The sequence below is a fragment of the Rhinolophus hipposideros genome (genome assembly GCF_964194185.1).
Source record: "Rhinolophus hipposideros genome assembly, chromosome: 3".
Taxonomy (NCBI): Eukaryota; Metazoa; Chordata; class Mammalia; order Chiroptera; family Rhinolophidae; genus Rhinolophus; species Rhinolophus hipposideros.
The window spans coordinates 105304679-105331043 of NC_138049.1; the positions used below are offsets into that span (position 1 = coordinate 105304679).

General features: G+C 46.1%; 2 protein-coding genes across 5 annotated transcripts; one reads left to right on the plus strand and one right to left on the minus strand.

Annotated features, from left to right (window-relative positions):
* Positions 1-494: 494 nt before the first annotated feature.
* RPS18 (ribosomal protein S18) lies at positions 495-5282 on the minus strand. The gene is made up of 6 exons (XM_081045186.1): positions 5241-5282; positions 4663-4761; positions 1113-1199; positions 934-1035; positions 736-827; positions 495-613 (listed from the first exon to the last, which is right to left on the minus strand). The coding sequence occupies exons 1-6, from the start codon at positions 5241-5243 to the stop codon at positions 538-540; spliced, it is 459 nt and encodes a 152-aa protein (XP_080901312.1). The 5' UTR covers positions 5244-5282; the 3' UTR covers positions 495-537.
* Positions 5283-5428: 146 nt separating this feature from the next.
* Positions 5429-23521, plus strand: VPS52 (VPS52 subunit of GARP complex). Of its 4 annotated transcripts, none has more exons than XM_081044652.1 (20): positions 5429-5747; positions 6556-6640; positions 6786-6838; positions 7024-7099; positions 7290-7357; positions 7664-7839; positions 8215-8365; positions 8657-8757; positions 8843-8975; positions 9117-9174; positions 9463-9596; positions 10030-10185; positions 10644-10762; positions 11080-11203; positions 11451-11546; positions 11664-11771; positions 11988-12053; positions 22210-22321; positions 22549-22667; positions 23277-23521. In XM_081044652.1, the coding sequence occupies exons 1-20, from the start codon at positions 5658-5660 to the stop codon at positions 23277-23279; spliced, it is 2028 nt and encodes a 675-aa protein (XP_080900778.1). In that variant the 5' UTR covers positions 5429-5657; the 3' UTR covers positions 23280-23521. The 4 variants fall into 4 exon arrangements, with proteins under 4 accessions (XP_080900778.1, XP_080900776.1, XP_080900777.1 ...); XM_081044650.1 differs by having other exon boundaries at positions 22851-23296; XM_081044651.1 differs by having other exon boundaries at positions 5431-5699; positions 22851-23296.
* The last annotated feature ends 2844 nt before the right edge of the window (positions 23522-26365 follow it).

Consider the following 26365-nt stretch of genomic DNA (forward strand, 5'->3'; position numbering starts at 1 on the left):
CAGCCTCCAGCCGGAAGACTGGCGGCGGCGCGGCGTGCGGAACACCTATCGGCGTGAACGGGGCCCGCAGGCATCAGATCGGACTGGTGTGCCTCGGCCGCAGAGGCCCCTCTCCCCAGTCCCGCAGTCCGTCTCCCGGCGCGAGAGCCATCTCTTCCGTGTCAGGTTATCGGCACCTTCCCACACCCAACCCCCATCTTTTGGAAACTCACGTTCAAGACCCGAAGACTCACCGGAGCGGCTGGCTGGGCTCAGCTACACAAGCCACGCCCCTCCGCACTTGACCCCCAGGTTAAGCTGGTTGGTGGCTGCCAACTTCCTCACGCTTGGAGGGTGGGGGACCATTAAGTAGAAAGCCCATTGGGAAGGGAGTGAACACCATTGTTTTAATCAAACCCTAGGACGTTTGGGCAGCTGGGTGGGGACGTCAACAAGGCCCTGCTTCATAAGCATTCCCTATCAGTGTCCCCATGAAGAAAACCAAAGAAGGAAGCCATAGGTGTATAAACTATTTATTAACAGACAAGGCCTACAGATCTATTTCTTCTTAGACACACCCACAGTGCGGCCTCGGCGGCCGGTGGTCTTGGTGTGCTGGCCTCGAACACGAAGTCTGCAAGTGAGAAAAGAGGAGGATCACAGGTCATGTGTGTTACAGGAAAGGTTTCAGGAAAAGAGCATGAGAAATCTCTGGGAGTCTAGGGGCCAAAGGGAGGAGACCCCACCCCGACTCACCCCCAGAAGTGGCGCAGCCCTCTGTGGGCCCGAATTTTCTTCAGTCGCTCCAGGTCTTCACGGAGCTTGTTGTCCAGACCATTGGCCAGGACCTGGATTCAGAAGAGGGCGAAGGATGTCTGTTTTCCCCCTCAACCGCCTATGAGCAATCCTAACTGGCCACCCTGCCTTCCCTTAACCTCTCCTCTCAATACACACCTGGCTGTATTTGCCATCCTTCACATCCTTCTGTCTGTTCAAGAACCAGTCTGGAATCTTGTACTGGCGTGGGTTCTGCATAATGGTGATCACACGTTCCACCTGGCATGCAGGACAAGGGTCAGTCCCTGCCGGCCCCCTCGGAAGCAGGCCCAGCCCCCCCCCCTTCCTTGTCCTACCTCATCCTCAGTGAGCTCTCCTGCCCTCTTGGTGAGGTCAATGTCTGCTTTCCTCAACACCACGTGAGCATACCTCCGCCCGACACCCTAAAGAGAGGTTTTGGAATTAGGTCTGTTTGTTTTTTGGTTTTCTTTATAACCCCATTATCCAAAAGGCACACAAAGATAGTCTGCAATAACCTATAACCTAGTGCTTTATAGGTCCCCACATCACCCATGCCTCACCCACTTTTCAGATATGAAGCCTAAACGTTAAGCAGAAAAGAGTTTTATTCAGGAACAGGGCTGGACCAGAGAACTGGGAATAGATAGCGTCTTGAAACCACCATCTTTTCTTTCACGTTGCCCAGAATATACAGTTGTCAATAAATGCTGGCTGTTAAGACACTAGTAGCACCCGAGAACGGCACCTTCTGAGCTCCGCATTGTGCAAGGTAAAGGGCCTGGCCCTCAAAGCAGCAAGACTAGGGTCTTCTGGTTAACAGGGTTCACCAAAGGGTAGGACTGTGTCAGTTGCCTGCGATCTCTAAAGATCATAATTCTTTGGATAGGCCACTGCAATCCCCTGATCAGTATTCCAAGACCATAAACTCGATTTTGTCAGTACTCAGAAATGACCAGGCCCCAGGGAGCTAACTGTACAAATCAAACTCAAGAAACTAATGCATCCATTGGTGGCATAAACACCAACACTGGTGGCTCCCTGACACCTGAGCTCATAAACCAGATCTGGACAGTGAATGACGGTGGGCTGGGTTAGTGTCCTCCCACCATCTTCACCATCTTTCCATCCAGTATCTCAGAACATGACCTTATTCGAAAATAGAACCTTTGAAAAGATGATCAGTTAGAATATTATACTGGATTAGGGATGGCCTAATGACTGCTGTTCTTACAAAAGGAGAGGACAAAGACAAAGGGAGGGCCATGTGATAAAAGCCAAGACACCCAAGCTATGAGCTATAAGATGCAGCTATTAAGACCAGGAACAACAAGGATTGCTGGTTACCACCAGAAGACAGGACAGGCAGTAAGACTCCTAGAGCCTTTAGAGGGAGCATGGCCCTGCCAACACTTTGATTTTGGATGTCTGGCCTCCAGAACTGAGAGTATAATTCTGTTGTTTTAAGTCAAGTCTGTGGTAACCTGTTACAATAGCCACAGGAAATAAAGGGATGTTATTTCCTCTGTAAGAAAATGACCTAGGCAAATATATGGTGATGGAAGGAGAACTGATTCTGGGTGATGAACACACAATGGGATTTAAAGATGATGTAAAACAGAATTGTACACCTGAAATCTATGTAATTTTACTAACAAATGTCACCCCAATAAATTTAAAAAAAAAAGAAAAGAAAATGACCTAGGAAACAAATGATCAGGTTGGTTCAGAAGAGATTAGGGTCAAAGGCTCTCAAATTTAAATACATGCTGTGCTGTGTCTGAGATTTACTTTAAAATATGCACAGATAGGAAAAGTGTAGATTAAAGACTTCTAATTTTTAGCTAAATGATACATCCACGGGGTCTAAATTAATAATTTTCTTCCTTTACTTTTACATGTTTAAAATTTTCCATAATCAAGTTTTTGAAAAGTTGGCAAGCTTTTTTTGAAAGCCCCGTTTACTGACTAGATAATGGCTTGCCAATTTCCTAAGTTAGATCCCCAGATGCCCCTTTCTCTACCAAGGCCACCTCTACTTTCTCCCCCCAGAAGAGTATATTACAAGGGACCCATGCTTATCTTTGTAGTCCAAGGGCCTGGACTACATAATAGAAGAGCTGATACCAACTTAGTATTACTCTGAATTTAGAGCAGTGTCACTGGCATTTTGGCAGGACAAGCGTTCCTTATGTGGGCACTTCCCAGTCATTGTAACCAACTCCAACCTCCCTCCTTCCATGTTTCCAAATAATCCACAGATGGCCATTATCACTGATTTAGAGTAAGAACAAAAGACCAGCCAGCCTTAAAAAAATAACCACAACAAAGGTCTACCAGTGGAAACAAAACAATCAGAAATTATTCGCAGGATCTTTATTACCTCTCAACATCCTCTCTCTCCTGCTTGTGTGGACTTCCATTCTTCACCCTTCCCTGTCCCATTAACCTTGCTATCCACTTCTTTAGCCCCATGTTTTGAAGTACCTCTCCCCACACTTGGCCAGCCATTACCCCTTGCAACTTTCCCTATTCTGAATCCTTAACAAAAGACCACCTCCAAGCTTTAGTTCTCTCACCAGAGGAAGAGCTAGCTGCCTTTGCTGGCTCTTAACAAAATCAGCAAAAACCTCAGTCCTTATCTATAGGAGTAACCTTTTCAGTAATGAGAGACCTATCACAATGTTCATTCAATACCTGAAACTGCTTTGGTTAAATTGTTTTGACCACAAAAGTTGTGACACGTATTTAAAGTAACATACCAAACCAATGAATTTTGAAGAGGCAGAATTTAACAGAAGCATCCCATGAACCGCGATCACCTTTTATATTCACCATCTCACTTGTCTCACGGCAACCCTCGAAAAAGAGACTGTATTTTAAACTGCCTTACTAGTTTCACAGCACAACAGGAGGAAGCAATCTTCTTATATACCAATGAAGAACAAATCAAAGTTGTGCTTCCTACAGTACAGAATTAAAAGTCAAGGGGATATGAGGAGGCTAGGATTTAGTTTTGAATGAACAACTTGTCTATATCATAGTTACCTTCAAAATTGTTTGAAGCCAGGCAACAGTATCCCTGGTAACACGCCTTCCCTAACGCTGAACGAACACCTACCGTGCACTAGAAGCTGGGGACTGTGAGCAAGACAGGACTATCCCTGACCCAAATGTACACACACTGGTAGGAAAGGAAATCATGCATCCACTTCCACTACTAATTACACCTATTCAAAAAAGCAAAGGAAAAAAAAAAGAATGTACCCATGTGGAAGGCCAAGAGTTCGTTAGGCTGGTGAAAGGAGACACCCAAGCTTGCAGTCACCCCCTTATTTCACGTCAGGAGCCAGGTACTTGGTTCCTGCTTCAACCGGAAAGGGGCAACGACTTCCACTCCTGGCTTTGGAGTAAATGTCCTGCTCGTGAAGTGACACCCCTCCCACCTCCCAACTCCAGGCTTCTTCACACTTGGAATCTGTTGGCATTGCTCCTCACCCCTTAAGATACAGTTACCAATTTACAGGGCGTAGACATTTCACGGGAAGGGTTGCTGTCATAATGCAGCGAGGGAGGTGGGCAGCAACCAAATCTAGGATGATCTCAAGAGGATGGTCCCGGAAAATTCTAGCGAATTCAGGTAGACAACCAAGCCCACTGCCCGTCCCTTGTGAAGTACTCTGGCTTGACCGGAGGCCATTCCCGGGCTTTCCTTACTTGCCTTTTGGGGTACATGTGGGAAAGAGTTAAGAGTATTAGCCATTCTCTTTTCACCCAGCAGCTGAAGTCGTTTGGTTGGGACTCGTCTCCTCAACCTTGCCTCACTTACGGCTTAAGTCTTTACAACGTAAGTTCCATTGATGTTCTCCACTCCTTACCCTACTTTACCTTAATTGCAGTGATGGCAAAGGCTATTTTCCGCCGCCCATCGATATTGGTGTTGAGTACTCGCAAAATGTGCTGGAACTTCTCGGGGATCACTAGAGACTGATAGAGATTGGGGGAGAAAGCAGACACCGTGAACGACCATCAACTCATAACCTCACACGGGAACGTTCAACTTGTCACACAGGGAGCAACGGACCCTCGTCATGCTTTCGCAACGCAGCCAACTCCTTAGACCTGCAGACAGCAGGAACGGGAAGTGTTTGGACTTGGGAAAATGCAACCTCTGGGACTGAACAAATCTCCTGACTTTTCCCAAAAGTACACTCTGAGTGGCGGAGGCCGGACGTCCCCAAACGCGCCCAAGCCTTTCGCCGTTTTTGAGCGCCCGGGCAGTGACTGTTCCTCTGGCCCCACTCCCCGGAACTGGATGTCTTTAGTCGTTCCTTCCCGGGGCGCGATCCAAGGTTCCACACAGAAAGTTGCAGGCCCCAAACCAGGGTGTTCTCGGTCCCCTGATAGCAGACCTTCCCTGCCCCGGTTCGGATGTCGCCGGATCCCCGGACGGATTCGAGCCTTACCATGACGGCAGCCCCAGCGGCGGCGTGTAGGCCTTCTGTGAAAAAGAGAGCGGTAGTGACGTAATAGTCTTATATAGTTATCAGGCGGAAGAGGCGGGACTACCTTAGTGAAGCGCTTCCGGAAACAGTTGGTGCCCTAGTCGACTAGACTTCTGAGAGTCTAAATTAGTCGTCACACTTCCGGTTCCGCGTCTATTTACCGTTCGTAAAGTTTTGGGGTTAGAGAGCAGCGAAGGTTCCGGGAGAGATTGTGCTTAAGACTTCCACTTCTCATTTGTACTTGGGTGAGGTGGTTAGAGCTTTAACGCAAATATCTGGGAACGATTTCGCGCTGTGCAAGACACTCTAAGACTTGTAGTTCACTCCGGGAAACGGACTCGCGGCGACTGACAGCTGCCGGAAGTGAGGCTGCGCGGAATGGCTGCGGCTGCCACCATGGCGGCAGCTGCTCGGGAGCTGGTATTGCGGGCCGGGGCCTCAGATGTAGAGGAGGAGGAGGGCCCGCTGGTGAGAACGCCGGGCTGTTTCTCCGGGATTTTGTCCGGTCGTCCTTGCGTCAGAAAGACCTGGGCTGGGTTTTTGCAAGAGTGGGAGCTTGGCTGCTACCGGAGGTCCTCTCCATACCCCTCCCTGGGGCCAGAATGGTGGAGACTCAGCTTCCCAGGACACAATTTCAGTTAACCTCCAGATTACGAGACGGCATAGAAAAGCAGTGCAGTGTGAAGGTTAAGAGTATGGCCTCTGGAGACCGATTGCCTCTTCTAATTCTAGCTCTGCTACTTACATGCTGTGTCCTTGGGCAAGTTACCTAGCTCCTCTCTGCCATCGCTTTACATACCTACCTTATAAGGTGAAGAAAATAATAAGACCTACCATACAGGTTGTTGGTTATGATTCCGTGAATGAGTATATGTAAGATGGAACCAGGCCTCCAAGTAAATACTGGGTGTTAGCTGACAGTTCTAGAAAGGCTGGAGCTCCCTAGAGGGATGTGATGTAACACCTAAGATAGCAGGGGTTTGGGGACTCCTGAATTCAACTGCAAGTTCTGCTCTGTCCTCTCCAACTCCTAATTTTTCTCAGTTGGACATCTTCATTCTCTGTGGGTGGTATGGCTCCTTGTCGTGGTCCCTACACCTCTGCCCCAAGTAGTAGATTGGGCACAATGTGAGACTCTTGGAATGTTTTGACTCAGCCCCTGTGGCGCCCCAGGAAAAGTTCCCCTCTCCCCCTTGAAGTATTAGCGATTATCCCATTATATTGTGTTCTCCCCCTCTTTCCCTGTATCCGTTCTCATTAATGTATCCCTCTCCAGGGGGGTGGCCCTGGTCTTCAGGAGCCATTGCAACTTGGAGAGTTGGACATTACCTCTGATGAATTTATCCTGGATGAAGTGGATGGTAAGCGACGCCACTGGATGCAGAGTGTCTATAAGCTGAGCGGCGTGGGGGCTGGAAGGAATAAGGCAGGGATGGGTGTGCAGGTGTTCAGTGTGGGGAGAGGGCATTATGGACCTGAACCCTTACAATGCACTTCTATTTCCAGTTCACATTCAGGCAAATCTGGAGGATGAGTTAGTAAAGGAAGCTCTTAAAACGGTGAGGCTCTCTGCTATACTCATCTGCCACGCCACCCCCTGCCCACACCTTCTTAAAGAAAAAAAAAGGAAACAGTTTCTTGTACTTCTAATGCCACCCTGATGTCTTACCCTCTGGTCCTTCATTGATTCTGTTCCAGTGTCCCTTCACGGGGACTTCCTCCTAACCTGTTTATGTTCTCCCAGGGTGTGGATATCCGTCACTATTCAAAGCAGGTTGAGCTGGAGCTACAGCAGATTGAACAGAAGTCCATTCGAGATTGTATCCTCCAGCAGAGGAAAAGGGTGGTATTATTAAAATGGGGATTTTGTGGAGCATGATGCAGACAGCCGGGCTGGGGATGACATCTTCTCTCTGAGGTTTCTGTCACCTCAGGGCGAAATTGAAGAGGTCCTGAAGGCCTGAGGATCTCCATTTTCATGGTGAGGCTCCTTGACTTTCTGTGGGTCAGATATCCAAGAGAGTGAGAACATAGCATCTCTGCACAACCAGATCACAGCCTGCGATGCTGTCCTTGAGGTTAGTAAGCACGACCTGTGATCTCTAATAACTTGAACCAGATCATGGTCTTTGGTGCCACTGTTTAGGTCATCAACCTTAGGTGGAGACAGTTAGAATCACTTGCAGGATGACCTCAGCAGCCTTTTGTTGTTATAGTTGTAACTAATGTTATTTGCTAGTGACCTTTGGGGTACTTCTTCCCTCGTTACCTGCTACCCTCCTGGAGTGATAGATACTGGGGACTTCACCAATGCGCTTAGGTGTCCCACGTGTCCCCTACCTACCCTGTGACACTCCAGCAACATCTTCTGCCTTTCCCCCCAGCGCATGGAGCAGATGTTGGGAGCTTTTCAGAGTGACCTGAGCTCCATCAGCTCTGAGATCCGGACACTGCAGGAACAGTCAGGAGCCATGAACATTCGGCTGCGAAACCGCCAGGCAGTTCGGGGGAAACTCGGGGAGCTTGTCGATGGCTTGGTAGTGCCCTCTGCTCTGGTCACGTGAGTTACCAGTTTGAAGGGTCACGATGTCTGTAGCAGGTGGGTAGGCTGGGATGACCTAACCTATTTGCCACGTGGGTTTCCTGGCTCCAGGTCATCAAGTGCCGTCCAGAAACTGATGGTTGGGTTGACAACTCTTTCTAACCTTGATGCATACTTTAGGCATCAAAGACTAGGAATCATCCAGGGTCAGGTGTGTAGTGAGGGGGTCTAAGGCTTATGTGGGAAGGGGGGGTCCAGGAATAGAAAACCCTGACAGTATGGTACAGTGTAAGAAGGGCAAGGGGACAGAGGCTGGATGTAAGTGATATGATTTGGAGTGTAGGGATGTGTGGGTCTCCCTCCTAACCCGTCCCACCCCGCCCTGCTACCCAGGGCAATTCTGGAGGCACCAGTGACAGAGCCCAGGTTCCTGGAGCAGCTGCAGGAACTGGATGCCAAGGCAGCTGCGGTCCGAGAGCAGGAGGCCAGAGGCACAGCGGCTTGTGCAGACGTCAGAGGTGTGCTCGACCGGCTCCGGGTCAAGGTGAGGGCTGGGCAGTACCCTAGAGACTGCAGAACCGGCCTCCCCAACACCTTCCCCCTGGGTTTTCCTGGCTGAGCTCATTGTAACCTGTCCCCAAGAACTTCCCCCCACCTTTTCCTGGCAGAGCACATCCTCACATCTCTGGGTTCCCTGAGAATCTTTAAAAAAACACTGAAGAGGTATTCTCCACCATTCCTCTTCCTACACTTAATAGCTGTCACTTCCCCGAATGCCTCCCAAATAGTAAGAAGGTTGCAGCTTCATGCCCTGTGTTTGTTCCCCCATGTCTAGGCTGTGACGAAGATCCGAGAGTTCATCCTTCAGAAGATTTATTCCTTCAGAAAACCAATGACCAACTATCAGATCCCCCAGACGGCCCTGCTGAAGTACAGGTCACCATGGGAAGGATGACCAGCCACGTGTGGTGTCTGGCTCCTTAGGTAGGCAGGGAGACTGACTGGTCCCCGGCCCTTCCAGGTTCTTCTATCAGTTCCTGCTGGGCAATGAAAGAGCAACAGCGAAGGAGATCAGGGACGAATATGTGGAGACGCTGAGCAAGATCTACCTATCCTACTACCGCTCTTACCTGGGACGGCTCATGAAGGTGCAGGTGAGGCCAAGGAGGGAGGGGCGCAGCTGAGCACCTGGGCTGGGAGGAGGGGCTACCGCTGGGCAAGGGGAGCAGTGGAAAAGCAATGCTTCATCGTGCTGTGGGAAGAGATGGTTACCAGTTGTCTTCCTGTTTCTCCAGTACGAGGAAGTCGCTGAGAAAGACGATCTGATGGGCATGGAAGATACAGCAAAGAAAGATATCCTAGAGCCTCCAAGACGCTGCTGCTTACCTTTTCCTGTGGGACCAATACCTTTGAGAATGGGATGAAGGCTATGGCCGCGCTCCCCAGAAAAAAGCGTTTTGACACTTAGTTTTGCCTCTGATGTCAGAGGTGTAGACACTCCCTGAAGCCCATTCACAGGTGTTAGGTGAAGTAGGAAAGGGGCCCCACGCTGTCCGGCTCCTGGAGGCTCCAGAGGTACTGAATTTTTGATCTTCAGTCACAGCTGTGCGCTTACTGTTTTCCCTAACTCTGACCCTTCACGATTCTTTTCGAAGCCATCCCTGCGCAGCAGAAACACCATCTTCACCCTGGGGACCCGTGGCTCTGTCATCTCCCCCACTGAACTGGAGGCCCCCATCCTGGTGCCCCACACTGCCCAGCGGGGAGAACAGAGGGTAGGAGGAGGAATAAACTTCAGTCATGAGGGGGATGCTGAGCATGGGTGGGAAAGCCAGACCGGCCCACTCCTAGGCCCCTGCGAGTCCCCTGAGACCTGGGAGTGGCCTTTTCCAGTCTCCCTAGTGTTCTGTGCTGTGAAGAGGGTTGGGACCGTTGACGTAAGGGCATGTAGCGGGGAGAGACTGGCTGAGCAGAGTGACATGTCATGAAGCAGTTCTGGAGGTGTATGCAGGAGTGGGGTGGGCTTTTCTCTTGTACCCCTTCTTTCCCCCGACTTTGGTACCCATTCAGGATGCTCTTTCACAGCCTGGCCTTGGGTGAGATGGGAAGGGTCTCAACACCCACATTTGCTGATTTCCCAGCCATATCCATGGGGAGTCAGTGTCGGGGTCCATCCCTCTGTCTCTCTTCTTTACCCCCCTATCCTAGTATCCGTTTGAGGCCCTCTTCCGCAGCCAGCACTATGCCCTCCTAGACAATTCCTGCCGGGAATATCTTTTCATCTGTGAATTCTTTGTTGTGTCTGGCCCGGCCGCACTCGACCTCTTCCATGCTGTCATGCACCGTACGCTCACCATGACCTTGGTAAGACCCCCAGCTCCTGTGCTTAGACCCCGTGTCCCCGGTCCCCTTGGCACCGTAGGAAGCTCATAGCTCTGGTGGTATTGAAACCAGGACACCCTCATTCTAAAATGTCCAAGCCTCATGCTCCCAGCGTGACTCCCCAGGAAACCCTCAAAGCTTGGGGTCCCCAAGGCTGCCCCGCTGCTGATCCACACCTACACAGTAGCACCTGAAAACTGAGGGGCCTCTAAACCTTGGGGCTCAGTCCTGAATTCTGCTGTGATAATAGGTCCTGGTGAGCAAGGTGCCAGGACCACCCGAGTGGCCAGCGCACAGGGAAGGAGGGGGCATTTCCCTTTTAGACTTCTCTCTTCCCTCCCTCCCTCCTTCCCAGTGCTACGTCCCCAAAGGAGCACATTTGTCTTTCCACTGAGAAGGACCAAGTAACACCCAACCCTCTGCCTGTTCCTGAATCACAGAAGCACCTGGAGTCCTATCTCACTGACTGCTACGATGCCATCGCCGTTTTTCTCTGTATCCACATCGTTCTCCGCTTCCGCAACATTGCAGCAAAGAGGGATGTTCCCGCTCTGGACAGGTCACCGAGTCCTGGTCCCTGCTGGCCTGCTGGCCTTGAACTCTTGCTCTTACATGACCCTGCCCTGATCCCTGCGCTCCTACTGTCTTTTTGACCCTGTCTCCATTCACCCACCTGGAGGCAGTGCTGCTGCTGCCCACGCCTCTCACACCCAGTGCTAGCACCACCCACCACCCAGGGTTAATCTGAAGGATGCCCCAGAGTTGGGCAGGTTTCCCACTCACACGCCCTAACAGCAAGACCCCCCCCCCCTCGCAGCCCCCATCCCGGCCCCCACTTCCTGGCCAACTGACCGCTGACTCTGGTTGAGCCCACAGGTACTGGGAACAGGTGCTTGCCTTACTGTGGCCACGGTTTGAACTCATCCTGGAGATGAATGTCCAGAGTGTTCGAAGCACTGACCCTCAGCGCCTCGGGGGGCTAGATACTCGGCCCCACTATGTGAGCAAGGGCAGCGCTCTCGGTTTTACTGGGGGGAGGGGCCGGGTTCATGGGTGTGTTGTGCCTGGTGGGATGTGTAGCCCCACTGTGAAGGGCAGCCTGGAGTGGTACACTCGGGTCGGGCCCTGTTTGTGGGGCTGGGGGCAGGAGTCCCACGGGTTGGTCGGCCCGCGGCAGGGGTGCTGGGAGGCTGTGCTGGCCGGGCCACGGCTTTGGTGTGATTTTCCTTCCGCCTCCTTTCGCCCAGATCACACGCCGGTACGCAGAGTTCTCGTCCGCGCTTGTCAGCATCAACCAGACCATTCCTAGTGAACGGACGCTGCACCTGCTGGGGCAGCTCCAGGTGAGGGGTGTGGGCTGACGGCCCGCAGCCGGGCTGCCGGGCGGGCTGCGCAGAGAAGCGCGGCAGTGCCCCCCCCCCCCCCCCCCCCCGCCTGTCTCCGCCTTTCGGCTTTTGCAGGTGGAAGTGGAGAACTTTGTCCTGCGAGTGGCCGCTGAGTTCTCCTCAAGGAAGGAGCAGCTTGTGTTTCTGGTCAACAACTACGACATGATGCTGGGTGTGCTCATGGTAACAGACACCCCTTCCTCCCGTTTCCTACCAGACATCGCCGGGCCCGCCGCGCTGCGGGCTCTGAGGCCAGGGTTTATGCGGGCCTGTCCCGTGATTTGTTCTGGAGACCGGCACGATGTCTGGCTAAGCACCGGACATGTGGAGGCAAGGGGGTATCCTGAAGCGAGGGGCTGCGTCTCCCCAAACTTGAGATTTCCCTCTGTTTTCCCTTAGGAGCGGGCTGCCGATGACAGCAAAGAGGTTGAGAGTTTCCAGCAGCTGCTCAGTGCTCGGACACAGGTAGGCTGTGGGGGAAAGGAGACGGCCGGTCTGTGTGCTGCTCTCAGGTCAATGCGTGTGTGTGTGCAAGTGTGCAAGTGTGCACGCGTGTGCCTGTGTAACGGCAGTTAATGGTCTCCAGGTACATAGAATTGCAGTTACAACTCTTGGTTCACAACATGCTGTCATTAGTGGTCTATTTTATTTTATCTTGTATTTTTTAAAATTATGTAAACATCCATGAATCCACAACAGACCTTGACAATAAACAATATCAAAGTATGAATTCCTTCTCACTCCATCTCCCCGCCTCTCACAGGCACCTGTTGTCCGAAATATTGTGTTTATCATCCTTTTAAAAAAAGTATACCAAAACAGTGATTGTTTAGTTTTGTTGGTGAGTGTCATAAAAGCAGAATCACAGGATTTTTCATGCATCATTTTTCTAATATTGTTATGTTATTTGTTACATATGGCTGCACTCATTCTTTTTCACTATTGTATAACGTTGCTATGTGCCATTCGGATTATTTCCATTTTTTTGCTACTGTGAGCATTATTTTACGAACAGTTAAGTCTTTCAGTGCACATAGAAATAGGTAAGTTTTCTCGAAAGTTTCTCCTGGCAGTAGGGGCAGGCTTGCTGCTTGTAGGCTATGCCAGTATTCAACTTTATGAGATGATGCCAAATTGTATTCCTAAGTGGATGTACCAATTTATTCCTCACCTGTAATATGTATGAATTCTCAGTGAGACATATTTTCTCCAACGCATGGTATTATCAGACTATCGTTACCTTTCTGGTAGGTACTCGTTGGGGTCTTGATATGCGTTTTTCTGATGACTAATCAGATTGAGCATCATTTCAAATATTAAGTAGCCATACAAATTTTTCTTTTCTGCAAAATGTCTGTCATAGCATTTGACATTTTAAAAATTGGATCGTTTGTGTGTTTTTTAATTTATGAGGGATCTTTATATATTCTATATACTAATCTTTTGTTGATTATATAGGTTGCAGGGATCTTTCAGTATGTGTTATATCTCTGTTTTATGTTGTCGTTTGAGGAACAGAAATTCCTAGTTGTAATATGATTGAATTTATAAATCTTTTCTTTATTTTTGTATCTTGTTTAAGAAATCCCTTATTCCTCCAAGGTCAGAAAAATATTATACTCCATTTTCTTCTGAATATTGTAGAATGTTGCTTTTTTACTTCTAAGTCATACATTTACCTAGAATTGATTTTTGTGTATGATGTGAGGTAGGAATCTAATTTAATGTTTTCTATGTGGATAACGATTGCCCCAGAACCATTTATGGAAACTGTCTTTCCCTGCTTGATGGGCAGTGCTGTCTGGGTCACACAGCAAAACTCCCCAGAGATGGGCATCTCGCCTTTATTTTGTGCCAGTGATCAATTTGTGTGCCCTGCAGTACAGTTTTTTAAGGAGGGCGCAGCTCAAAGTGGCCCATGCAGGGATCGAACTGGCAACCTTGGTGTTAGGAGCTCTGCGCTCTAACCAACTGAGCTAACCGGCCGCCCCACAATACAGTTTTAATTATTATGCTTTATAGGGCACATTCTTCTGCCTTCTTTTTCATCAGTATCGTGAGTCTTATTGGCCTTTTGATTTTTCATATAAATCTTACAGTCAGCTTTTAAATTTTCACATCTGAAAAACCTATTAAGGATTGTGATTGGAATTGCATTGATCGATTTAGATCAGTTTGAAAGAATTGACACTTTATGACACTGACACTTCCTGCCCATGAAATGGGCTCCCTCTCCTTTTTTTTTTTGTAAAGATTTTATTGGGGAAGGGGAACAGGACTTTATTGGGGGAACAGTGTGTACTTCTAGGCCTTTTTTCCAAGTCAAGTTGTTGTCCTTTCAATCTTAGTTGTGGAGGGTGCCATTCAGCTTCAAGTTGTTGTCCTTTCAGTCTTATTTGTGGAGGGCGCAGCTCAGCTCCAGGTCCAGTTGCCGTTTTCTAGTTGTAGGGGGCGCTGCCCACCATCCCTTGGGGGAGTCGAGGAATTGAACCGGCACCCTTGCGGTTGAGAGCCCACTGGCCCATGTGGGAATCGAACCGGCAGCCTTCAGAGTTAGGAGCATTGAGTTATAACCGCCTGAGCCACTGGGCTGGCCCCCTCTCCTTTTTTAAAGATATTCTTTAATGTCTTTTGACAATCTTTTATAATTTTCAGCACAAAGACATTGCAAATCTTTTGTTAGAGTTATTCCTAGGTAGGTGTAATATGTAGATTTAGTCCTACTAGGAATAAATAAATTCTTTCTAATCCTTCGCCTTCAATTTCTTCCATCTTTGGTCTCTTACTGTTCTGGCTAGGACCTCTATGACAATGTCGAATAATTGAATAGAAGGGTAATAGAACCCTTTTCCTATTCCTGATTGTAAAATGAATGCTTTCATCACTTCCCCATTAAGAGTACTGTAGTTGTAGGTTTTTTGTAGATGCCTTTTATCAGGTTAAGAAAATTCCTTTTAATCTCTAGGTGCTAGAAGTTATTATTGTAGTTATTACTATTAGGAATAAATCTACATTTATTTACGAATAATACTAGGAATAATGATTATATTTCTTTCTCTCTAATTAGACTTTTTACACTATTTTTGAATTTGTTCTTTAAACCGTTGTTACTTAACTATTATCTTTTTTTAATTTTTATTGTTTAATTTTTCAATTACTGTTGACATTCAATATTATCTTATATTAGTTTCAGGTGTACAGCGTAATGGTTAAACATTTATATAATTTATGAAGTAATTCCCCCAATAAGTCTAGTATCTAACTGGCACCATGTGTAGTTATTACTATATTATTGACTATATTCCCTATGCTGTACTTTACTTCCCTGTGACTATTTTATATAACTGATCTTTTGAAAAAGAAATTTTCTTGTTTGAACTGGTGTATAGAAATGCTATTGATTGTTGTATATTGACCATATAGCCAGCCACCTTCCTAAATTATTATTTCTAATAGTATTTCTGGATATTTGAATGTGTGTGTTTCTATGTAGGCATTCATCATCTATGAATTATGGCAGTTTTAGTTCTTTCTTTCTAATCCTTATGTTTTTCATTTCTATGTCCTTATTCTCTTACTATGCTAGTACCTCCAGTAGAAAGATGAGTAATTGACTAAAAGTGGTGATAGTGAGAACCCTATCTTTTCCTAATTTTAAAAGGAATGATTTAATTGTTTCCCCATTAAGAGTAATGTTGTAGGTTTTCTTACAGATACCTTTGTACAGTTATGAAAATTCCTTTCAATCCCTCCTATGCCAAGAGTTAAACTATTTTTCTTTTTTATCATGAATGAATGGGTATTGAATTTTTAGTCAAGAGTGTATGCTTTTTCTGCAACTGTTGGAAGTATTTTTTTAATCTATTATATGGTATATGACATTTGTAGATTTTAGAATATTAAACCATGTTGGGTTTGGTCTAATTCATTTAGAATGTTTGCTCTGTGCATAGGTGAGATTGGCCTGTGATTTCCTTTTCTTGTACTGTCCTTCTGTAGTTTTGGTACCAAAGTCATAGTGGATTGATAGAAGGAGGTAGGAGGAACTGTTTCTTCTTTTCTTTTTTTATTCTGAGAGAATTTGAAATGATCTCTTCCTTGAAAATTTCATAGAACTTGTCAGCAAAAGCATCTGGGAAGATCTAAAACTATGAAATTCTCTCTCAGTACTCCTTTTTTTTAAATTCAGTAGGTTCGAATAGGTAACATTTTTATTGTCATTCAGTTCTAAGAATTTTTATTTTTCAATTATTTCTTCTTTGATCTGTGAGATTTTTGCAGGAGTGTTTTTAAATTTCCAAAAAGTAGTTTTCTTATTTATCTTTTTGTTATTAATGTCTAAATTGCATTGTGGCTGGAGAATGTCTTTTTTTGGTACCGATTCTTTGAAATTTAGTTTTGCTGTGGCCTGGTACATGATCAACTTTTGTGTGTTTGAGAAGAATCTGTATTCATTGTGTGTTTGAGAAGAATCTGTGTTCTTTAATTGTCAGGTGTGGTGATCCAGCTTTTTTATTATGTTATTCACATCATCTATATCTTCATTGATTATTTGTTTGTCTACTATCAGTTATTGAGAGAGACGTTTTGAAATTCATAGATTTGTCACTTTTCCCTGCAATTCTATCAAATTTTGCTTTATATAGTTGCAGCTTAGTTTACCTAAATTCTTAAAAGTTTAGAATCGGTGGCTCTTACTGGTGACTTGAAGTATTTGACACTGTATAATGACCCACCTTAACCCTAATAATTTTGTCTTAAAGCCTGTTACATCTGATATTAACATAGCTCTGCCAACTTTATTTTGGTTAATATTTGCCTGTTAATTTATTTCCATTCTTTTACTTTTAGACTTTTAAGTTTTCTCATTTTAAATATTTTGTAAATAGCACATAGCTTGAATTTTTTTTTTAAATCTAATTGAATTATCTCTGCCTTTTATGATTTTAATCCATTTATATTTGTTATGATTAATGTTACATTTGGACTTGTTTCTACCATCTTTCATTTTCTGTTTGTCTTGTGTCATTTGTGCTTCTTGCCTTTATTTTTTTTACTACATTATTTTTCTCTCTAATTGTTTGGAGTTTTGTACTCCCTTCTTTTAGAATTGATCCTTTAAATTTTACGTTGCATATTTAGCTTAACATCTAAACTTAATATTTATTTAACCCCTCTCTCAAACAATACATGAACTTTAAAACATGTTAAGTGCTTTAATGCTCCCGTCACTCCTCCTTCTTCCTTCCGTGCTAATTATTGACCAGCATTTTATTTCTGTCCTATTTCACTTGTTGCCATTTTATAGCAATACTTTTTATTTCAATTTCCATGAATATTTCTCGGCGTATTTGCTCAGCATTCCTTTTTAAAACTCAGATGATCTTTTTAGGATCTTTTTTGGGATCATTTTCCTTCTTCTTGAAGCAAATTTTTAGAAATTCCTTTGTGAAAATTTATTGGTAGTAAACCTCGTTTTCGTTTTTATATAAATGTCAGGAAAATATAGTTTTGCTGGCTTACTGTCAAATTTTAAGTTGACAGTTATTTTCTGTCCACGTTTAGAGGATGATTTTCCACGGTTAGCTTAAATGATTGCTGTGGAGAAGTCTGTTGGTCTAATTATTGTCCTTTTGAGGGCAGTCTGTTTTCTGTGACTGCTCTTAGAGCCCCTTTTTCCCCTTAGTATTCTGAAGTCTAGATGTGGGTTTTCTCTTTAGTTATATTTTTGTATCTTGTTGTGTTTCTTGGGTCTTTGAATCAATTTTTTCATTAATTTGGGAAAATTCACAGCGAGTATCTTTTAAAACATTGCTTTTCCTCCATTATTTCTTCTTTTGGGGTCTGATTAGTTGTAGGTTAAACTTTCCCATTCTGTTCTCTCTTTTTAGTAAAATAAACATGTCAGGACAAAGGAAACCATTGTCCTCACCTGCCCAGTTAAGGAACGGGCAGCTCTGCCTTCAGAAGTGCAATTCTCTAGATCCCCTGAATCCTTCTCTAGATCCAGAAGATGCCCTTAAACCAGTGGGCTCTGCTGAGAAGCAGCCAAGCTGCCTGGAATTTGCCAGGGTGGGGAGCCAGCTGTCATCGGTGCTCCCCGTCCTTTTCGTGGGCTGCTGCTCGGGCTGCATATTGTGTGGGAAGGATTGCTAGCTACAGCCCAGTGTGTGCACTGTTCCCCTCTGGCCGCTCCTCTGCTATGAGGACATTCTCTTTTGCTGGACAGAGAGCTTAAAGTTTAGGCCAAGTCTAGACCAGTGTTGTCCAATAGAAATATAATGCAAACCACAATATGAGGCACTTAAGTAATTAAAAATTTTCTAGTAGCTACCTTTTTTCTTAACTTTAAAAAAAAATTTATTAAGTGTGTTTTTCCACCACCCATCAGCTCCAGGTCAAGTAGTTGTTTCAATGTAGTTGTGGAGGGCGCAGCTCACAGTGGCCCACGTGGGGATCAAACCGGCAACCTATTTTAGAGTACCACGCTCTAACCAATTGAGCTAACCGGCCCCCCCTCCAGTAGCTACATTTTAAGCATGAAAAAGAAACAGGTGAAAAGAATTTAATAATATATTTTATTTAAACCACTGTCAAAAATATCATTTCAACAAATAATCAACAAAAAAATGAGTAATGATTTATTTAAAATGTTTTTCCCATATGAAGTGTGTATTTTATGCTTATTGCACATTTCAGTTAGGATAAACCACATTTCGAATGATCAGTAGCTCATGTGACTTATGGCTGCCGTGCTAGGACAGCTCATCTCTGTTAGCTGAACTTCCCTTTGCCCTCCACTCTCTGGGCCCCCACTGTTATGTTGTTAAGAGCATGTATACCGTAGGTTATTGCATTTAGGCAATTGTAATAGGCTGCATTTGGTTGTTTAATCTTTTTAAAAATTTTATCAAATTTATTGGAGTGAGATTGGTTAATAAAATTGTATAGGTTTCAAACATACAATTCTATAATACATCATCTGTATATTGCATTGTGTGTTCACCACCCAGAGTCAGTTCTCCTTCCATCACCATGTATTTGACCCCCTTTTTCCTCTTCTATCTCCCTTCACCCCCCTTTCCCTTTGGTAACCACTATACTGTTGTCTGTGTCTATGAGTTTTTGTTAGTTTATTTGTTTTGTTCATTTGTTGCCTTCAGTTTTATATCCCACATATGAGTGAAATCATATGGTTCTCAACTTTTCCCGTCTAACTTATTTCACTTAGCATAATGATCTCAAGATCCATCCGTGTTGTTGCAAATAGCATTATTTCATCTTTTTAAATGGCTGAGTAGTATTCCATTGTATATAGCCCACATCTTCTTTATCCAATCATTTATTGAAGGACACTTCAGTTGTTTCAAGGTCTTGGCCACCGTAAATAATGCTGCAATGATCATAAGGGAGCATATATCTTTATGAATAAATGTTTTCAAAATTTTCAGGTAGATACCCAGAAGAGGGATTGCTGGGTCATATGGTAATTCTATTCTTAATTTTTTGAGGAACCTCCATACAATTTTCCATAATGACTGTACCAGTTTACATTCCCACCAGTAGTGTATGAGGGTTTCTTTTTCTCCACAGCCTCTCTAACACTTCTAATTTCTTGTCTTGTTGATGACAGCCATTCTAACAGGTGTGAGGTGGTATCTCATTGTGGTTTTGATTTGTGTTTCCCTAATAGCTAGTGAAGTTAAGCATCTTTTCACATATTTGTATATCTTCTTGGGAAAAGTGTCTGTTCAGGTCCTCTGCCCATTTTTAAATTGGATCGTTTTGTTGTTGTTGTTGAGTTGTATGAGTTCTTTATATATTTTGAACATTAGCCCCATCTCAGAGGTGTTTGCAAATATTTTCTCCCGTTCGGTTGGTTGCCTCTTTATTTTGTTGATGTTTTTTTTGTGTGTTTTTTTTTGTTTGTTTGTTTTTTTGTTTTTTGCTGTGCAGAAGCTTTTTAGTTTGATACAGTCCCGTTCGTTTATTTTTGCTTTTACTTCCCTTGCCTTAGAGGTCAAATTCATAAAATGCTCTGTAAGACCAAAGCAATATACAGCTTTAATGAATCCCCATCAAAGTCCCAATGGCATCGTTTAAAGAAATAGAACAAAAAATCATCAGATTTGTATGGAACCACAAAAAGACCCCAAATAGCCAAAGCAGTCCTGAGAGAAAGGAGCAAGGCTGAAGGTATCACACTCCCTGACTTCAATTTATACTTCAAAGTGGTAATAGTGAAAACAGCATGGTATTGGTAGAAAAACAGACACACAGAGCAATAGAACAGAATTCCGAACCAGAAATAAACCCACATGTATATGGGCAAATAGTTTTCAACAAAGGAGCCAAAAACATACAATGGAAAAAAGACAGCCTTTTCAGTAAATGGTGCTGGGGAAAATTGGAAAGCCACGTGCAAAAGAATGAAACTAGATTGCTATCTGTCACCATATACCAAAATTAACTCAAAATGGATCAGTGACCTAAATATAAGACCTGAAACAATAAAATACATAGAAGAAAACATAGGTACTAAACTTAACAGTTGTTTAATCTTTATCTAAAATCACATCACAAATAAAAATGCCTTGTTTATAGAAAGATCCATTCTTGGGGATGTCTCCCTAGTCTCATATTGGTTAACCTCAGTGGAAATAAGTGGATTTGTTATGGGAAGAGTAGAAAAAGATTGTATATTTAAATGGAAGTCGTTTATTCATTTATTTTTTTTAAAGTTTTGCCTTTTCCAGAATGTCATAGAGTTAGAATCCTAACAGTATGTAGCCTTTTTTTTTTTTAATTTTATTGGGGAATATTGGTGAACGTGTGTTTTTCCAGGGCCCATCAGCTCCAAGTCGTTGTCCTTCAATCTAGTTGTGGAGAGCGCAGCTCAGCTCCAAGTCCAGTCGCTGTTTTCAATCTTGGTTGCAGGGGGCGAGCCCACCATCTCAGGCAGGAATTGAACCAGCAATCTTGTTGTTAAGAGCTCGTGCTCTAACCAACTGAGCCATCAGGCCGCCTCTGGAAGAGTTTAGTTTTAAGTGGAAAAAAAGTTTCACTTTTACCTTACCAGATATTACTATCTGGGTTGGGGTTTTTTTGTTTTTGTGTTTGTTTGTTTTTGTTTTAATTCCCCTCTTCCATTAAAAAAAATGTTTGCTTTTTATTGTGGGAAATTTCAAATGTATTTGCTAATGTAGAGAATAGCACAGTGAACCCCTGGTACCATCAGAAATCAAAGTTTTGTTTCATCTGTGTTAACACCCATTGCTCATCCCGTGCCCTCTCCTCCCAGCTCTTGAATTAAATCCTATACATTATCATCACTTCATCTGCATCAGAATGTGTTTTATAAACTACAATATGTTATCACACTTAAAAAAAATTATTACATTTAAAAGCTAGTGTTTAAACTCTCCCAGTTATGATTGGTTTTTATGTTTCAAATCAGGACCCATATACAGTCCATATGTATGTCTCTTTTTAATCTATAGATTTCTCTAAATTTATTTGTGGAAGAAACTGAGTCACTGAGTCATGTGTCGTGCCCGATGACGTAGATGAGTTTTCCTGATTGCATTTCATGATGTGGGTCAACTGTTCCTCTTTTCCCATAAATGTGTAGTTAAATGGAAAGGCTTGGTCAGATTCCAATTAGGCTCACTTTTTGTCAGTAGCCATCAATGATCACTGCCTTAAATAGATCCATTAATTAGATTTCTATACCTCTCAGTGTCTCAAAATTTTCCATCTTCTTCTCTGCTGCATTCTGAGTCATTTCTTCAATTACAATTCGCTGTATCATTCTTCAGGTATTTCTAATCTGCTATTTAGTCTGTTTACTTTTGAAAAATGTAAACATTTTTTATTTTTAAACCATTTCTAAAAAATTCCATTTCAAGTCTCTCTTCCTAATCTTGTTAATTGGTCATGTTTGTACCTGTATCTTTAACTTCTTTAAACATTTCATAAAGAACATGCAACTGTTGTGTATCTGACAGTCCTAATGTTGGCAGTTTTGGGAGGCCTAGGTTTTTTGCTTATTGTCTATAGTGACTCATTACTTTCTTACGTGTCTGGTAATCTTTGACTTCATTGATGGATCTTAATCGGGGAGTCACATGGGCCAGAATTGGGAGTGAGAGGATGTGCCTCTGCTTTTGCAACAGCTGGAAGATGCATCCACATGGTCTGCCTCAGCACTTCTTCGTGGCTCTCAGGAGAGACCCAGGCTCAGCTTCCCCGCTTGAGGCTGGCCTCAGGCTCAGTTTCTAGATGGCAGAGTTGCCATGGCCATTTGCCTTCTGGTAGCTCTGCCTCTCCCAGTGCCCATCCCTCTGGTTCCAGCCCTGACCCCAATTTCTTATTGCTCTGCTCCCAGTTCAAGTTTGGTTTCTGTTTTGTTTTTTTGTTTTTTGTTTTTGAGGAGGGGGATCCTTAAAGATTTCCCTAACCTCTTGTGAGACCAGCAGTTTCTTAAAGTGTATGACCTTTTCAGAGCTTAGCTGTTCAGCTGTGGGAATGTTCTAAGGACTTAGTTGGTCATGATGCCAGAATTGGGAAAATCTGCTGACACCAGAACACTGTGTGTATGTGTGTGTGTGTGTTTCTCCAGGAATTCATTGAAGAGTTGCTGTCTCCGCCTTTTGGGGGTCTGGTGGCATTTGTGAAGGAGGCTGAGGCTTTGATTGAGCGTGGACAGGCTGAGCGACTTCGAGGGGAAGAAGGTATGAGGATGGTGTGGTCGTGATGGGGTCAGTGGTAAGATGACTGGAAAAGAAGAAAGAGGACGTGGATTACATGGGGACAAAGTAGAGCAGGAAAGAATGGGTTGGGAGAACAGAAAAGAGGGGTTGGATGGTGAGGATGGATGTGCCTCGGGGAGGACTTCGTGGGGCAGAAGATCACTTAGCCTCGTCCCTGTCTGACACTGTCTCTTTCCTCCTGCCATCAGCCCGGGTTACTCAGCTGATCCGTGGCTTTGGTAGTTCCTGGAAATCATCAGTGGAGTCTCTGAGTCAGGATGTAATGCGGAGTTTCACCAACTTCAGAAATGGAACTAGTATCATCCAGGTGACCTGCAACTCCCAGCTGCCCCTACTCCCATCACTATTTTTTGCCCCTCTTTTCCCTGGGTTCAGTTGAAGAATTCTTACCAGCTATGCCCCAAATTCTGGATGAGCCCTAACCTGATCCTTAATCATCTCCCTTAGCAGTACCCCCCAGTCTGACCCCCCCTTGACTTTCTCTGACCAGGGAGCATTGACCCAGCTCATCCAGCTCTACCATCGCTTCCACCGGGTGCTGTCTCAGCCCCAGCTCCGAGCTCTCCCTGCCCGGGCTGAGCTGATCAACATTCACCACCTTATGGTGGAGCTCAAGAAGCACAAGCCCAACTTCTGATGTGCCGGACCGTGGGATCCACCACGGACTCCTATCCCCCGTCCCACACCCTTCCAGTTCTCCCTTTGACTTGCCCCACTCTGCCTTCATTCCCAAGACCTTGCCTCATGTGGGTAAGCTGGGTCGCCTTGGCTTTCTGAATCTCCCAGTATCTTCAGGTTTCCCAGGACCACCCGCCCCTGGGCTTCCAAACTGACCTTTATCATTTTCCCAATTTTGTCACCTCTTCCCCCCCCAAAAAAAAACCCCCAAAACCAAGGCTCTTTTCTCTTCCTCCAGTAAAACCTTCACTGCCTCAATCTCTGGTTCACTCAACTCTTGTCACTATGTCCCGAGTCGTGAAGCCTCGACTCTTGGAATTGGTGGCAAAGGGAGACTGTCTTCAAGTCATGTTTTCCCCCCAAAGTGATGTCTGTAGCTTTTTGACCTAAGATCTCAGCAACTTGAACACTAACCAGTCCCCCTCCTGGCTTGAGAGGTACTCCAAGGTCAGTCTGCAGAACAATAAATATTTAATATGACATAATACTCTTCTCCCATTTCCTTTCTCCTTCCTCCTGGGGCCTTCAAGTAGCCCCATCTCTGCTCCAGGGTCACCTTCCCTCTCTTTCCTGGGCTTACATTCCTTTTGGTGGGTGTCCAGAAAGTAGGGGCACACAATAACCTCTAACCTCTAGCTGCTTTAGGCCAAAGGGGACTATTTCATGAGTAACCCACCTGATGGAGGAAGGTGGCCCCTGGTTACAACGGCAGATGCAAGAGCTGGGAACAAGGCCGTGCAGCCTTAGGCACTGTCCCAAGGGCTACCTTGGCTCCCCAGTACGGGTTCTCCTTGCACCCCTAACCCCCGGAGTTGACCATGGGATTGCCTCCTCTCCAGCGCCAGTTCCCTTGCTGCTTTGGTTGTGGCTGCCACAGCCCCTTGCACCCAAACTTGGGGCAGGGGGTAGGCCAGGTTTGCAGAGTGTCCATCTCATCCATTTCTGTGTTTGACTTGGCATCTTCCTGCTGCCTCGCCTATACACCTCATTTGAATTTAGACTCTAGACTGGAGACACGGGGGCGCCTCTTAAGTCCTGTGGGGGAAGAGGCGGGTAGTCAGGGGAAAATGGTAATTTGGAGATGTTTCCTCTGATCCCTCCATCCCTAGGGCCTAATCATTCCCTCCCAGGGCCCGGCAAGTGGTGGAAGGAAAGCGGTTTCTGTGCCCCGCTTATGTCCTCTGGATGCGGGCCAAGCCTGCCAGCGCAGGGAGAGGAGGCGTCCTCGGGCGCGCTGTGTGACAGCTCTGCGCACGCGCGGTGAAGGGGAGGCCGGCGTGTTCTAAGGCGGAGCTAGAGCGGGCGGGCTCTCCCGATTCGCTGCCGCGGGGAGGGGCGTGGTGGGGGAAGCCCCTTTCTTTCGCTCCCGCCTTTTTTTGGGAGTTCCGCCCCGTTCCGAGAGCAGCGCTCTGGTTGGTTTTGAAAACCGTATCTCAGAGCTTCGGCCTCGCGGCTTTGAGCGTCTTGGCGCCCGAGGCTGAAGTGCAGGGGAGGGGTGGGTGATGTTGAGGGACTGAGCGACTTCCGATTGGCACAGACGCCCTAGGGGCGGGACCAGGGTAGCGTCCTTACCTGACCTCACCCGGCGCCGCTGCCGCTCTCCCCCTCCTCTCGGCGTCCTTCCAGTTTTACCCTACGTGACTCTCTGCCCCAGGCCTTCCCCGACAGCTACCCCGTGCGAGGCGAGGGTGTGCTGGGCTCCGAGAGACTGAAAGCTCGTCCTGGGAATCCTATCTGTCCACTTTCTTTTCCCGCTTCTCGTGCCTCGCCCACCTACACCCGTACCTCACTGCTGGTTCAGCCTTGAGGGACCCAGGTGTTCTCACATTTGACTTGCCCCAACCTCATAGCGAGAAGGACAGGAGAAGGGCCCAGGGTTTGGAATTTGAACAGGGAAGGCGCAGGCTGCTTTGACAAAGAGGGTTCCCAGAGAAACTTCACTGGAAGTCAACTAACGCTTCCATGGGAAAAGGGCTGTGCGGGCGGCCCCTTGGACTCTCGCAGTTTCTGACCTCCCCTTCCAGCCACCCCGGAGTCCAAACATTCAAATTTGATCAGCGCGGGTTTTGCAGGCCTCCCTAAGGGACAGTGCTAGAGTATGAGGCGGCTCGTGTGTCTGGAACCCGGAAGCAGTCGCAAATTGGAGCAGTTTTCGGGGACACTGAACTCCGCCCGGGGATCCAAAGGAATTCTCTGACCCGGCGGTCCCTCCGCTGGGGTTGAAAAGGAGACAGCACCGCTTGAAAGGGAATCGCGATGCCTCTGCCGACCTCCAGGGGGCAGCATCGCCCGGGCGATGGAGGTCGCTCGCCGTCTGCCGCCTTTCCCGCCCGCGGAGGCCGCGGGGCTTCTTCGCTGCCCCTCTCGCTGAAGCACCGAGGAACGCTTCCTTCAGCCTGGACTCCCTCCGTCCTGCGGCTTACGTGGGACCTTGTGACACCCAGGCTGAAAGTCAACTTCTGGCGAGCATGACTGCTCCTCACCTCTCCCTCACTTCTTTCCTGTTGTCGATGGCAGGCACACGGGCCTCACCGACCCAGGAACATCGGGATCACTCCCGAGGCCGGGGCTGTGCCAACACCCTCCCCCCCTTGCTGCTCTCTGAGAACGGTGCCTGTATCTGGTACCCGGTCCCTGTGCCTACCCAGTGTCGTGCTGGAAGCACTTGGAGGCGTCTTACGGATTGTAACAGCGCCCCACGCTCTTCAGGGATCTAGGGCCTTTAAGGAAAATATCATTTCCCTCCGTTTGTCCACGTCCGTACCCCGGGCTTGCCCTGAGTTACTTCTTAACTGTACTCACTGGGGAACATTTACTCAGTGTTCGACAGCTCTGTTTCTGCATAATATAGGGGTGCCCATCTCAGCGTAATTTTCAAACTATTGAATGTGGACCTGGACTCCGGGGACAGAAGAAATAAGGGACATCCTCCTTTTTCCCCATCCTATCAATATAGACCACCCACCCTCCACTTAATAAGGGTGGATTTCAGGAAAGCAGGCGTGAGGGGAAGCAGGCAAACTGCCTGGGTTCCAACAGATTTGGCTCAAAGGTTCAAGGAAAGGAGAAAGCAAGACCAAGACAAAACGTTGAGAATAGAGATCAGCTTTCTTCCTCCTGGGAATAATGGATACAGCAATTCATGTTGCACTTTAGAGTGTACGGAGTGTTTTCAGATACAGTATTCATGAAACCAAGACATAGTTATTGATCTCCTGCTCTGTGTTCTGTGATAGGCACTGTGGATGCAGCAGAGAAAAAATCAAAGCGCCTGATCTCATACATAGAGCAGCTATTTCATCTCGCTGAATTCATACACCTGCCCTC